This window comes from Ciconia boyciana, chromosome 10 (genome assembly GCF_034638445.1).
Source record: "Ciconia boyciana chromosome 10, ASM3463844v1, whole genome shotgun sequence".
Taxonomy (NCBI): Eukaryota; Metazoa; Chordata; class Aves; order Ciconiiformes; family Ciconiidae; genus Ciconia; species Ciconia boyciana.
The window spans coordinates 42,446,590-42,461,770 of record NC_132943.1 but is presented as its reverse complement, the minus strand read 5'-3'; the positions used below and the strand labels follow the sequence as shown (position 1 = coordinate 42,461,770).

Sequence of the window (15,181 nt, the reverse complement as noted above, 5' to 3'; positions counted from 1 at the left end):
ATATTAACACTGCAGGGGCAGGGACAACTTCTAACAGCTCTGAGTGTCTCAGGATGATGATGATGATGATCTATAGCATTACTGCCTGCTGCCTCAGTTTTAACATTTAATGTTTGCATATAAAGTCCCGTAGTGATTTGGTTTGGTTTTGTACAGTAGTCTGGTTCGCCTACAGCCGCTTACTGGGGTTTGCTGACAAGTCTATGTGCGCTTTTACTGCCCACGCACTGAAATGCTGTGATACAGCAGAGCACAAAATGGGGACGGTTTTAATATTGGCCTTTCCATACCAAAGGCTTTGGGGGAATGACAGAATTATAAACAGAGTTAATTGTGCTGCCTTCACTGGGCAGATTTACCACTATGAAGATTCACCATATAGCTACCAGGACAGAGGTACTGCATGCTTTAGTGTCTTAGCTTAAAGTATTAATGAAGGGGGAAAAAAAAAGGTAGTTTCTACAGTTCATTTTATTTTTGTCTGCTCTGCTGCTTCAGTTAAGTTCTATAGCAGCAAAAGGCTGCAACTCTCCTGTCAGATGATGTGATCTAAAAAAACCTTTACTTAAAATGGGAAGATGAATTGTGTGGACTTAATACTCTGGATGCCTGTTTGTTTAGTGAGAAGATAACTTAGGACTATCCTATTTTATTCAGTAGAAATCCAGCTGCAGTCAGGTGTTTTGTTTTTAAGCTGAAGAGAAGCAGATGGGCAAAATATATTAATTGTAATGGCTCCAGCAGCTTGAGGGCAGAAATCAGGAGGATGATCTTAGTCATGTAGAAAAACTGAAGACTTTTTGTGCTTTTCCCATTTAAAAAATGTCTCTTGTTCTGTTCTTTTAAGTAAATGGCAGTGATGAAATCTGCGTTTGGGCATCAAAAATTATATGCAATTTAGAATTTGCTTGAAGCAGATAAGAGAATTTTTGAACAATCTTTAGCATGTATCATGGTTAAAAAAAAAATCCCGATTTCTTTAACTCTTAAATATTTTTCCCATTTCCCCTTCACTCACCTTAAATGAATGGGTATGAATCAAAGATAATTCATTCATTGTATTTAGATTATAATCTCTTCTCATGAAGTATGAGACTTTCAGGCTATCAAGTGCCTCAATAGGTATAATTTATGTAAAAGGAAGTACTAAAATCCGCAGTTAGAAATTAAAAGGAAAAGTATTGTAGACTGTATTATCCCATATGGCAAAATAGCCCTGGCAATAAGGCACATCACGTTCCTGGAGTGGTGATGACCACTTTTTGAAGTTTGAAAGTACCCTGAGTTTTGGTGAGGAACCGCTGTTGCAGTTGGTAGGATTTCTGTTGAGTTGCCAAGACCTTTGCCTAAGAACAGCTGTAGCTTTCCAGGATGAGTGCTTCTTAAGTGTATGTAAGAGCTTCTATAACACTAGATAGTTGTTTTGTATTGGCCTTTCTCGAAGCGGGTAACCAGGTGAAGCTGATGCCTGGTATCCTGTGACCCCCTTGGACATCTCTGCAATGGATGGGAGGCATGTTTAAGTCTTACGGGCTTTGAATGGGCTGCTGCAACCTCATTTTCCCTTAAATACAGACGTGCAAACATTTTGCTTCTCTCCTGGTGAAAGACAAATGACTGAGTTGCATTTTTACTGCACTTCCCATCACCCTTATTCCCTTTCCTGCTCAGCATCCAGTGTTTTTAGGACAGGAATGTGATTTCATTGACAGTAAAATCATTATTGATAGCAAATGCTGACTTCTCGCTGGTAGCTCATTCTCTGTATCGTTGTGAGATGTCTTCTCTTCTTCGTCTTAGTAAAGAATCGCCTACAGTGAATTCAGGCCTGTTTTAATGGACAAGTGCATAGTGACAGAAGAACACAGATCAGTGGCTTAATGCAAACCCTGTGGCTTGAGAGAGACCTTGAGTTTGGTCTCTGCATTGCTGGTACCCTCCAGCACAATGCTGTTCTCCTCCAGATGCCTCCTCTTGTTTCATCGTTGAACACTGATCTGTAATGACAAACAGCGGATGGAGCACAGTATCTCTAGAAGAAGAGAAAAGTGAAATCATGTCTGAATTATTGCAAGAATTGTTCAGGTGACCTAATTTTGTCTTCCACAATCAATTTGTTAAAGCAACAGCTACTTGGGATGATACTGTGTATATCCCAAACATAGTTTAACCTGCAGCGTGCAAAACCATTAAATTTAGGTCTGTTTTTCTTAGAGATGGTGAAAGCAGTGAAGATTTGAATGACAGGAAGTTGTCCAACAACAAGCAAAACATAGGCATATAAACAGGCAGCATCACAAGGGTTGTGCACACCTAAAGCTTTCAGCAAAACAGGCTAACCTGTCAAGGCTGTCTTGGGATTGAAATTTTAATGCTCAGATGCTACCGATGTATATGAGGCATATGTTTCTCCTTGTCCAGACTTTTACATTGGAATGGTGATTGTGTTGAATCTGCTGGTGGGCTGTGAAATTCTTGTAAGGAATTAAGAATAAGGAATTAAAGAATTATTCAAGAGTCTTTTTGCAAAGAGTTCTTGGGAAAAGAGAAAACGCAAAGCCTTTTTTACATCACTTCTAACGATTTAGGAATTCTTTGCTTTATAAAGTCAGTACCAGTAACATCAGTTGCTTACGGTGGACTTGGTTCACAGTTGTTGGAGAGTAACAACGCTTCTCCTCCCAGCATGGTGGTCTCCGGGGCTGTTCACATTCAGCAGTCAGTGCTGTGTGCTGGTGACCCGGTCAGCAATGATGTGAAACGGCTCAAGAATATCGTTCAGAACGGGAAGCAATGAATGCTGTATTCACGGGGCTCCCTTTGCACTTTTTCTGGTCGTTTTAGTTTTCATCTTTTTCTTTTTTAACCTGGAGTATTTAATTTGTTGGCTTCCTTTTAGCAGTGCCCAGTGTCTCACTACAGATGCAGCTGGTACTGCAGCACTGTGGCACTGTGGTTCTAAAGTAAAGCAGGGTGTGCGAGGCAGAAGTCCACGTGAAGATTGCTTGAAGCATTTTAAAGATGTATTTGAGACACCCGTGTTACATGTGTTTCACCATGTGGATTAAAAAAAATGAATGGGTTTTGTTGCTGAAAATTGTGAGACTGTAAATTACAGTAGAGTGCTTTTCTTGTGTGGAACATGTTTATGCATTTTAAGTCATCAGGCTGGGTTTTGCTAGTTTGCTGGCAGTGTGGTGAGATGAGCCAACTTCCTGTGTGAAAAATCAAAATACGATATTCCACGTATTCAAAAGGCTTTACGCTGCCTCTAGAGATGCACTGGGGTTTGGTTTTGCTGCTGCTGAAGATCTTCAATGTAGCGTAGATAGGCTTGACCTCAGCAGTGGAATGAAAAGTGGCAAATACGGCCCTTTAATGGCGATGTTGAATGGGGGATTTACATGGTACCGCTTCCCAGTGTGAGTGTCTTGGAGGGACAACGAGACTTTGTCAAGCTAAATACTTTGGAGGTATTTCATGTGTTTGGCAGAAGATAGTATACACATGCCATTTTTGAGTTAGGTGGGATAAATAAGGGAGAGATACTCTTGTGTCATCAGGACCTGTCGGTGAAGCCCCGTATTTATCACGGGTGTGCGTTGTGCTCTCTGCTTTCAGCTGCCTGCAGAATAAAAGGTAACCGGGAGCTGCTGCCGAGGGCCCTTCAGGACACACGCCGTAGGCTTTAAGCCAAATTGAGTTGTTTGGGTTGGCTGCCGTGACTTCTGGCTGCTCTTGTCCCAGGGCCTGAGGGACTTCTCCTGTTCTGGGACGGGATCTGTGCTAATTGCATGACGGGAGGAGTAGTAGGGCAGGAGGGAATGTGCTGTTGCTGCTAAAGCCGCCTGGACCTCGGCCCGATGGGGGTGGGCACAGTGAAGCGATGCTGCGCGTGGGCGACGAGCTGAATCCCTTGAGTTAAGGTATAGGCCTCCGTGGTAATTTTGGAGCTCTTACAGAATATTAAACACAAAGTCACTTATTCTGTGAATTATGCCACTGCTCTGAGATACCCGATATTGTATGGCCAACTAATGACAGATTTCTTAAAGCTGGAGTAGTTTCTCAGTCTGGTGGCAAAGAGAGATGACAGGACTTGCAGACGATGGTCTTCGGACTGCCAGCAAAGTGGGTTGCGTGGCACCAACTCTCACAAGAAGTTGCGGGGCGGTAAGTTGTGACGAGAAGTCAGCTCGAGCAGCAGAGCAACCTCCGAGTATGACTTACTACCTGCAGAAGAGCTGTCGCAGCATCCCGAGGCGATGCTGGATGTAAGTGTTTCCACCAGCGGTGTGACTGTGGGTCGGGGAGCGGAGCACAGCCTCCGAGGGCCGGCCCCGAAGACGGGCAGCTCCCGGCGGGGAGAGGCGCGGCGGGTGCCCCGCCGCCGGGCGGGGATGGGGGGGGGTGTTGGGGGTGTGTGTGCTCCGGAGGGGCTTGGAGGAATGTGCCGGCTATTTGCGCTTGAAAGTGGTTCCTCTGAAGGGGTCTGTCATCCCGGGAGGATGAAAAATGGTTGATTCCACTCCGGATACGAAGGCTGCTTTCCTGGAGCGGCGCGCTGGAAAGCGCGGCCCGGACCGCGCTGGAGGGTGCGAGCGGCGGGTCGCGGATGTCAGCGCCCCACGCTGCCTTACAGCGGCTGCTGTCTTCGGTTTGAGTGTTTGGCATTGTCAGGTGCGTATCGTCTTTAATTAGTATTCCTGTATTTCTCATTAGACCCGTTTTTCATCGCAGGTTCCCCCCCCCCTTAGAAATACATGTTGGAAATGGCCTTTGGGATGTCAGAGAGATGGAAGAATGTGCTGTCGTTCTGTGGTAGTGAACAAGTGTTTAGAAGGAACTGGAAACTGTTTCCGAGTGTGAGCTCACGTTGGGTTGTTCTTAAGACTCTTTCTCTAGGGCTGTGTTGCAGCTGGTGGTGGTCAGGTATCTGCTGCAGATACAGGTACAAATCTGTTCAGTGACGAACAGAGCAAAGATGAATAATAAATGTTAATTGTTCAGTGTTAAAGACAACAGCATCTGTCATATCTGGAGAAGTGAGTTAAATCAGCAATTCACCATGTTCCAACCAGTCATCGATCTGCAGCGTGTGGTGCAGGATCCCAGTGTCATCAATAAACTAGTGTGTATAATCGCTGTAACCCAGAGCATCCCTTATTCTTGGGTGCATCTGGTGTGAGAACACAGCCTCCTGCCTGGAAAGGGCCCTGATGGCGTGTCCTGCCCAGCTCATGCCATGTGTGTCCCACAGCTGGAACCATGGTACTCATCAGGGGTGCACCCAAGTAGAAGCTTCTGCCTTTTCTCTGTTCTCTTCTGTCTGATTTTTGAAGCCATCTTGGGAGTGAATTGCCGTGACAGCTTTGGGGTTCTCTTCTCTTTGAGTTAAATTTTCACTTTCCTTCATTTTTACATGTTTACTGGTTTTGAACCTTACTGGTATTGGTAAAGATGTTTGATTGTAGACTTGGAAGGGATGTACAAGGCAGTCGAAGGTAGTTTTTGAAGCTTGGCTTTTAAAGCATATTATTCATGGGACCTAGAAAACCCTGTTCCCAATAGTGTTTAACTTCTGGTGTCTGCTGTCGTGGCTTACTCAGGACTTTTTTTTAATGGTTGTTAATGACTTCAGCATCCTTGATCTGGACTGCTTGCGCATTGGTGAGCTGGGTGTGGAAGGAGTGCGTATCACGCTGTCTCCAGCCCTGTAGAAGAGCCAGCTTCTGTTGAAGCCAATGGTTGTGGAGGATATGGTAGGAGGATATGGTAGATTTTTGCATCACTGAGCATATAGTACTGTGGCCTTTTAATTGCCCAAAGTGTTATGGTTAACAAACATTTTTTAAGGACAATCGCAGCTGTCACCGGTGAAAAATAAATCTATTCTGGATAATTTTGACTCCTGGTTGTCAAGAAGGCAGCGTTGCCCTCGATTTACCCTGTGTCCAAGATCTTGGGATGCGCGGCAGGCTGAGCTCAGGTGGGGTCTAAGGGGGCAGTGCTCGCCTTGCCCTTGTGTGGGCCTGCGTAAACCCTCAGACCGTTGGCTGGGAAGCATGAGGTGTAGCTACACCGCTGCCCTTCCGAGGGCAGGTTTGGAAGAGGGAAAACAAGCGGTGCATGAGACCGCTTTTCCTCCCACTGCCTTCCCTTACCTGTGCATCGTGCCTCGGCGCCTTCCTCCCGCTCCTCGTGGCTTGCGACTCCAGTCCGGCGCTTGGGAGAGCCCCGGCTGCCGCGGCCGAGCGCTGCCCGCCCTCTCTCCCTCCCTGCCGCCGCCGTGCCGCGCCGTGCCGTGCCGCGCCGCGCCGCGCTGCCCGCCCAGGGGCGTGCGCCTCGGGGCCGGGCGCTCCTCCGCCCGCTGCGGTCGGGAGCGGCGGCGTGTTCGTTTCCCAGCGGGCCCCCTTCCAGCGCGGCCGGGGCAGCGGGCTGCCGCTGCCCGCCTCTCCTCTATCCCGAGGAGGGATATTAATCGGATTTACCCGGCGGAGGGGTGGGGGGGGAGGAAAAAAAAAAAAAGGACGCAAGATCCGCAAACGTGCAGCCTTGCTGTAAACAATGAAATAGAAGGCTGCCGCTGCTCTAATCCCTTGAACACCGGACCGCGCTTCTCCCCAGCAATGCATTTTGGGATCCGCGGGAGGATGCGTGCGGTTGCTGCAGGGATTTGACTCGTCCCTCGATGTCTCCTCGGAAGGGGCCGGCGGGGCTGGCCGGCGCCCACACGGACGCCGCCGGCCGGCGGGGAGCGGTGCCGGAGCGGAGCTGCCGCCGCTGAAGCGGGGGCCGCCGAACCCCGCCGCAGCCGCGGGGTGCCTCCCCGAGCCGGGTGTGACACGGGAGCGTTTTTTATTTATTTTATTTTTTTTTTATTGGGTTGCAGCGGTGTGTGGTTCCGCATTTCGATTCGCGGTTCCAGCACGCCCCATCTCTCCCGCACCTCCCTCTCCGGCGGCGATGCCCGGGCTGGATGCTGCTGCCTGACGGGGGGAGAGCGGCGGGGCGAGACATGTATCTCCTGGACAGCAGCGAGCCGCCGGCCGCCGCCGCCTCTCCGGAGAGGATGCAGCGGGGGACCCCCCAGAGGAAAACCGTCTACCGCATCTCCGTGACCATGGTGAAGAAGGAGCTGCTGGGGCCGGAGAGCGGCCATCCCGGCCCGGAGCTGCCCCGCCACGGGCGGCGCGGGGGGAGCCGGGCGCCGGGCTCCTCCAGCCTCACCAGGGCCGGGCTGCTGCTGCTGGAGGAGGAGGAGGGCGAGGAGGAGGGCGAGGAGCGGGACCGAGTCCCCAGCCCCTGCGGCTTCCGCAACTTCAGGACCCTCAGCACCGGGCAGCTGGAGCTGGGCCGCCTCAAGGTGCCGCGGAGAGCGGGGCCGCCCTTCCCCGCCGAGCTCGCCCTCGGGGGGCCGCGGGGCAGCCCGTCCCCGGAGGGCAGCCCGTCCCCGGAGGGCAGCGGCGGGGAGCCGGCGGCCGCCTGTGGCGGGGCTGGAGCCGCAGCCTCCCCCGAGGAGGATGAGGGGCCGGCGGCCCGCGGCCCGCCGTCAGGCCGCCCGGGCGAGGCCCCGCAGGCGGGGGAGCGGGGGCAGAGCCCCTGGCGGCAGCCGGGCCTGCTGCGCCGGAGCTTCAGCTTCAGGCACTGGAGCGGCGGGGGCGAGCTGCCGCGGATGCGGGCGCTGGGCCGGGTGCGGCGGCACAGCAGCTCCGGCTGCCTCCCCGGGCCGCCGCCGAGCCAGGGGGCCGAGCCGCGGGGCTCGCCGCCCGCCGCCGCCGCCGCCGTGCCCCCCGAGAAGCGCAACACGCTGGACGTGGGCGAGGTGCTGAGCCAGGCAGACCCGCTCTCGCAGCTGGAGCGCTGGGAGCGCAGCAAGAGCAAGAACCGGACCCTGGATAACAGCGACCTGCAGCGGCTTTCCGAGCGGCTGGGGCGGGAGGGCCCCGCCGCTGCCCAGGAGCACCGGCTGCTGCGCTTCTTCAGCGGCATCTTCGCCCGCAAGGACGGCACCTCCGCCCTCTTCGGCAGCCCCCACGGGCGGTCGCCCCGCAGCAGCTTCTCCAGGTCCAGGGCTTATTTTAGCAGCCTCAGGAGAGCCACCGCGGACATGCAGTCTAGCTCCGAGAGCATCAATGGGTCCCCCCACAAAGGTGCCCTTCCTTGTCTCATCTCGGGGGGGGGAGGGGGGGGGTATTTGCTCCAAAGCTCTGCATCGGTGGTAAGGGGTGGCGGGGTGAAATGGCCTTTATGCGCGAGGAGAGGGAGATGCCGCGCTAGGAGACGTGACGGCTGTGTGCAGCAGTGGGTATGGCATGTTGTTAAGTGTGTGCTAGTGCTTTCTTCTCAGGTGCGTCTCCCGGCAGCTCTGATGGGGCAGGTTAGGCTGTGTGCCTCCTGAACCAAAAAGCACTCTCTGGGTTGATTGATTGTGCGTTCCGGGACAGCTGAGTGAGGCAAGTGTAGCTTGTTTAATTATGGAGTGGAAGCTGAACTCCAGTGCTGCTGTATATAGGTCACTGGGTGGCCTAGTGCTGCGCAACACCGGGACGTTCCCCTTTTGGAAGGACTTTTGTAATCCTAAACATGGCTTATGGTGGTCAGAAATATGCCCGCTTGCTTTGGAGGAGTAGGTGAATATTGATGTAAAAGTATTGTGAATCCTAAACCTCTTCTGTCACAAAAGACCTTAAACCGAGTTTGATATTTTTTTTGAAAGACAGCACAAACTCAGAAGCTGTGCTCTTTGAATTATTTTATATAGCTGTGTACAAATCTTTGGCTAGCCAAAGTGTTGCTAATGCTAGATGGAAATCAGACTGGAAATTCTGGAGTTTGTGAATCCATAGGATACAAGAAAAACTTGAAAATTAACCTGACTGTGGGATGGAAGTTGAGAGCTGACTAGCTGCTCTCTGTGAGGATCTGAAAGGATCACGGTATCGTTGACTGGGACATGTTAAACCAGAAATGCGGGTTGTGGAGCTTCATTGTAAGACGGCGTGCTTTCTTCCTAGCTGTGCTTTTCAAATCTTTAATAGGTATCTGTGATGAACCATTTAACTAATAATTATAGTAGCCTTTGAGCACTCAGTGCTTATCAAAGTGGCAAATGATCTGTAAGTTGCTGCTTTTCTAAAAATACAATTCTCAGTTAGGAAGGTTAAGCTGCAAGGCACAGGTGTACAGCAGAGGATGTTGTAGAATTGGGCCAGGGTGGTTTATTGTGGGGAAGCAATAGGAGGAGATGCTTCACCGTATTACCAGCCCGTTACAGATCCAGAAGTCCTGCTGCGAGTGGAGTATGCCCGGAGTTTGAGGCACGAGGAGCAAAGCCAAACATGTAGACCTAGTAACTGAGGATTGTAATATTTTATTGGTGTAGAGGCACTCATGTGGGCTTATAATAATCTTGACGGAAATTGTGGTCTGACCTTGGTTAAAGTTTGAGGTAACCACAACAGAGGGTTGCTTCATACAACTATTTATGCCTGTCCTGTGCCAATACGCTTAAACTGTTACTCTATTTTAACAGTGTACAGTCATATACTCGGAGCACAGTCCTTTCAGCCCGGCGTAAGTTGAAGATTTCGGTTAATCAGTAACCATTGCTACGCAGCATTAGGATGTTCCAGAGCAGTTTTTCTTGTACGCGCTAGCATCAAATTTATCTGGTGAAAGTAAGCTTTGAGGCTTGTTTTCCAGAACATGCGTCCTGGGCCCAGCAATGTGGTTACGGGTTGGTAGCGGTGTTGCAGGCTTGCGTTACGGGTTAGCAGGTCCGGCGTGCTCTGCCACTTTCTCCTTTTTTCCAGAGAAGTGCGGTTCAGGCTTTTGCTATTAGAAAAAGTCTGTGCACAGTTTCAGCTGTTGCTTATTGGTGTCCTCCAGAAAGTGCAAGTTTAAACTATTTTGTCTTCAACTTCCCCTGTTATTTCTTAGGAAGAAAAGCTTTGTGGGATGTTATGAGTAGCGTGCCAAATATATTTTAATATTTTAAGATTGTAAGGAGCTGCTCTTCAGCCAAGACTTGTGTATTTTGCTTCTTTAGTTGATGTGAAATGGGTATTGTCTTGACAATCCTGTGCCTAGATTTTGGGGAAATCACGGAGATAAAGGTCGAGTCTTGACTTTGGTGTGGGTTCCCCCCCCCCCCCGTGTAACCAGTTGCAACAATAAGTTTTATTACTAGAAACTTGCTTCCCTTGTGCCATTGGTATTCTGTGTGTTCGGTGCTGTGTGCGAGTTGATACTTTCTATACAAGTCCTGCCTAAGGTCTGTAGAGAAAGTAAGAGTTTTAAACCGTGTACTTGTTGACATTTCCAACTTGAAATAATCACCCAGATATTGCGATATCCATCTAAATATCAAACAGGTCTGAAGTTCACTTGTCTCAGATTTTAGTAGTCACGTCATGGTATTCAACCTGTAAATTCATTTCTTTGAAGCGAGAAAAGTTCTTACGTATTCACCACCACCACCCCTGAAAAAGAAGAAAAAACAGGGAAACTTCCATAAACTTTAAGAGAAGCAAGAGAAACTGTTTTTGCCTTAAAATTCTTTAGGAGAACTTGTGAAGGGAAATGTTGTTTCTCATCTAAACTTTTTTTTCCCCTTGAAGCCTTCGTGATTCTTTCACAATGAGAGGAACTATTGCTGCTCTGGAGGAGGAGGATGGCTTTGAGGCAGTGGGGTTTTAAAATAGCAGTTTCTTTTTCAGTGGTTCTCACTTGGTGCTTTTGTTTTGAGATAACTTTGTTTGAATAACCCCTCTTTAGGATATATGAAGCAGATCTGTGAATCAAAATTGTAGACTATCACAAGGAGTATCATTATAATATGATAAACTGCTCTTCTGAGGTTTTTTCTCCTGAGGTTTGAGAAGCGTTAGTTTTAAGCTCTTATCAAATTCTCTGCAGTTTATAGCCATGGGAAGTAGAGGATGGCTGATGAGTGATCTCTGTTGGAGGCCTCCAGTCTTTTCTTGCAATAATTCACTTGGGATAATTCTTGTTACTTCTGTGTCATCTCTTGCTTGTTACCCTGGTACGGTCGCTGCTCTTTTATGCTGCTGGCATTTCCAGCACCAGCCCAGTAAACTTTCTGTGCGCTCACGTGCCTGAGCAGGCAAAGCTTTGGAGCACACGAAATGCGGGCAATATGATGCAAACGTATTGGAGCTGGTCCTGCATCGTTCCCCATCTTGTAGCTGAAGGTTTTTGGTGATGTGCTGGTATAAGCATATGCTTTTTTCAGCACTGGAGAGTCCCTTTCTTTAATGGACTAAAAGCCTTCTAGGACTCTTCTAGCTCTTTCAGTTATTGTGAGCGTTACCTAGACAGTGTTACGAAAGTAAAATCTAGCGGATAAATAGATTGCAATTGGGGTTAAGCATTGTCAAGCATTGTCTAAGAGGGTTTTTTATTATTATTTATTGGGTAGGTCTTGTGTCAAGCAAAATGAATGCCAGCTGCACTGATACAGCCAGATGATTAAGAACTGAACTGGTATTAAGGTCACTGGTTGAATTAGAGAATGAGATGGATTAATGTTTGCACAATATTGAAGAGTATGCCAGATGCTAGCAGTCACGGTCTTTGTTTTTTCTGTTAAAATTGAAAAGAAATGTAGAATTTTAATGTTGCTCTATATTAACTCGACAGTTAAATGCCTAATGGCAGTAATGGGTAACTTTCTTGGGACAGATCACTGAATACTTCTGTAAAAGCGTTGAGCAGGCATTCATCTCCATTCCCTCACAAACCAAGCTCTGTAAATTAAATTAGCATACTACTTGTTTTGCCAGAGACCTGCCCGTTGCTTGGTTTACCACTGTAGGTAACGATGTTGTGTGGATCTAATGAAGCTCATGTAGCTGACCAAACCACAATTTGCACAAGGAAAAGAAACATTTAAAACATGCTATTCTTGTTCCCTTGCTCCTAATTACTTGCCTTGAACGTGAGGATGCTCAGTGAGGCAAGAAGGATAAGGTTACTCTAGGACTGTTTCCTAATCCGAGTGAGTCTGGAGTTAATGACGGAGCCGGTGGTTTTTCAGAAGTGGGGCCTGCATGTGGGGTAGCATGTGAGCTCCTTCTGAGACCAAAGGAAGGGTTTAAGTTGCTCGTAGTTGCTGCGCGTAGAGGAGAACTTCAAACCTTGCTGCTTCAGCCATTAGCAATACTTTACGGGATGTGACGGTCATTTTGCACTAGGAAGTGGAATCACTTGTACCAGATGCCAAACCCTTACTCGCTTTAGTAGTGAAGCAGCCAGAACTTTCAGTTGCTCCATTTGACAAAACGTAGTTTCAAAGCGGTATGTCGCGTACTACATAGCGTACTCTCGTTAGTAGCGGTGCTTTTGGATCTTGGCTTCTTAGATCACCACTGAAGAATCACTTGGGTGTCTTCTGAATGAACAGTTTGTCTCTTTCCTGCAGAGCTAGTTTTGATACTACTGTGCTGATGACCACCGGTAGTTTAATAATGATTGCCGAAGTACAAGTATCCAGTTAATGAATGGTTTGTGTAAGATGATAGCTGAAATGGCATGTAACTATTGTTTTCTTTGGCATGGTTATAGCCTTAGAAATAGATATCTGGAAAGCGGAGAGTGAGTGCAAATGCCTTTCAAATGCCTGCATATTCATTTTCACTTTGAGCTGCATAGGGTTAAAAAAAAGTCATTAATGCAGACTATTAATGTAATAGTGTTGCTTTTGATAATTGCTGTTAGGATTTCCCCTAGGCAACTGCAGTAAACACACAGCAAAAGGCGGTTTCTGCCAAAAAATACAGAATGGGCTTTTTCATGTGTGAGGAAAAAGAAATGTCAGTATATTGAACTTGAGAAACTGTCATCTATTCTGTTCATGAAAAGCATCCAACATAAAGCTATTATCTTGATGGAAGCTTAAAATAGGGCGTTTGATGATTTTGGTGTTTCAGGCTGGTATATAATGACAGTGTTTGACAAATACTTCTGCTTTATTGACAAACTAGTACCAAATGTTTTCTTACAACAAAACAGGCGACAAATACCATCAAGATAATAAGCATATAGTGCAATGTAGCTTCCTGCAATTTTTTTACTAATCACAGAAGACTTTAATAAAACTTAAATGGTCCGCCTTGTTATTTATTGAGGTTTTCTTTGGGGATAAGGCGGCGAGCAAGGCGGAGGGACCTGGCTTTCCATGCTGCAGCTGTTGATCTTCCATTACAGCTGTAATCGGTTTGGAACGGGCAGGGACTTGGGGCAACATGTTCGTCGTGAGGGTTAGTTTCTGCATTGGTTAGTAGTCTTGAAAACTCTTGATCAGCCTAATTTGAAGGAATATTTGTGGCGTGGGTTCACTTAACATTTAACTTCATGGATAGTACTTGTTTTCGTATGTTTTGGCTTCCTTGCTTTGAGGTTGCACAGGCGGAGATGTAAAGGTCACTTGTCTGAAGGTATAACGCAGAGTAAATCTCTGAGTGTATTAAGACATTACAGAAAGGTCTTTATGAGGAACCCCCATAGGATCTGGCCGTAATGTCGGATCCCGTAATGGTGGTTTATGAGGTAGGCACATCTGTATTTCCTGGTTGTAAATAATCCACTTAGGTGGTATACAAAGTTACATCTAATTGATACGTTATTAGTGATTTACCTGAGACCCATTCTTTGTCACTTTATTTTCACTAGCTTATAGATAGAGAGAACTATTAAATTAGATACAAAAATTCGGCAATGTCAGTTCTAGTTACATCAAACAACTTTTATTTTTAGATGAATTGATGATGTGTCTCCACTCCTGAGCTTGGTGAAGTGAATTTCAGCCTTGGAGGTACTTATTAAGAAATAATGTGGAAGTTTCTTGGAAAGATCCTAGTCTTAGCAAAGGGTGGTTCTTCACAGCACCCAAGATGCAGTGCGGTTCGAATGCCGGTGAGCTATGCTTCCATTTTGTGAATGAAGCCCCATAGCAGATCTTTCCTTCTTGGAAGTGTTAGATGCTGGTGCTTTGCAATTTAGATATGAAGGGGAGCTCAAATGCTGTGCTGACTGCTGCCAACTCCTGGCACTTCCAAGTTATTTATAATACCTCTTTATTTGTTTGCATGTATTTGTCAGTTGGCTTGTCTGGCTGGTTTGACAGAGAATCTGGATTCCTAAAAATACCGTTTCACTTGTGTAGGACTTAGTGTGTGTGTACATATATGCGTGTGGGTTTTGAGAAGAAGATTCTGCAACACTGGTGCAATTTTTTTTTTTTAATCGTATTCCCATGCAAACAGTCGCTTAATGGCAGTGCTTATGTATTAAACGTCCGGGAAAACTATTTTAAAAAGCGGGTGCTAAACCACTTAGTGCAGTTGTATTTGTGTTTGTAAGGATAAGTAATGCATCTATCAAGATGCACTCACTCCTTAGTTTCTCTGCTGTTTTCTGTGGGTGCATGTGTTATTTGGGTCTTAAGAACATGACGTTTCATCTTTGTGTTGATGTGAAATTAATGAGTTACTGCTTACTGTAACTGTTAAGTGGCACTTCTTCTTTTAGATTGAACCCCGAAAAATCGGCGGCTCTTAGCACTGCTAGTGTTGCTATTATGGAGCATTCTTGCAGAGATGGTCGTCTCCCTGTAACTCCCGAAAACCAAAGCCTTCTTTGGGATCAGTGTCAGAATGACATACCGCCTGAAACATCTCCTGCTCTTCCAGGGCTGTTGCTGCATTCGTGTCAGGGGTAGACTGCTGGGAAACTGGGATGTTGACCTAACTGCTCCTTATGCAACATCCTAATTCAGAAGCTCTTCTGTTCAGCGATACAGAAATATTTATGTTGGCACGGCAACAGCTTTTCTGCCTCGATCTCTGTGTCCTGCCGGGAAAAAATCTTATTTTGTGCTCATGGAGGATACAAGGTTTAACTTTTCTGTAGTTTTAGTTATTAAAGCTGTTAAAATTGAATGTGCGTTGCTCTTCACAACTTTCAGGGGATTGTGCTCTGGGCTCGGAGAGGAATTTGATTGCCCCCTACCACCACCACCGCCACCCGACTTGAGTTGAAAATCACGCATTTTGCCACATCCTCGGCTGCAGATTGTTGGTTTTCTTGCTCAGGCTGCTTTTCCTCACAGTCCAGTATGGCAGATCGTTACTGGCTGTCGCTGGTATCCCTTTCACTG

General features: G+C 47.4%; 1 protein-coding gene across 5 annotated transcripts in view; it reads left to right on the top strand.

The window, feature by feature from the left end:
- The window catches only part of AGAP1 (ArfGAP with GTPase domain, ankyrin repeat and PH domain 1), a 385,812-nt gene that overhangs the window by 80,170 nt on the left and 290,461 nt on the right, over positions 1-15,181 (top strand). For 3 of the 5 annotated variants that reach the window (XM_072874078.1, XM_072874080.1, XM_072874077.1), the window contains exon 1: positions 7,004-8,153. The exons of the other annotated variants lie outside the window; for them this stretch is intronic. In XM_072874078.1, coding sequence (XP_072730179.1) covers positions 7,019-8,153 — 1,135 coding nt within the window. In that variant the 5' untranslated portion in view covers positions 7,004-7,018. Of the gene's footprint in view, positions 1-7,003; positions 8,154-15,181 lie in introns of those variants that run through there. 5 annotated transcript variants of the gene reach the window in all.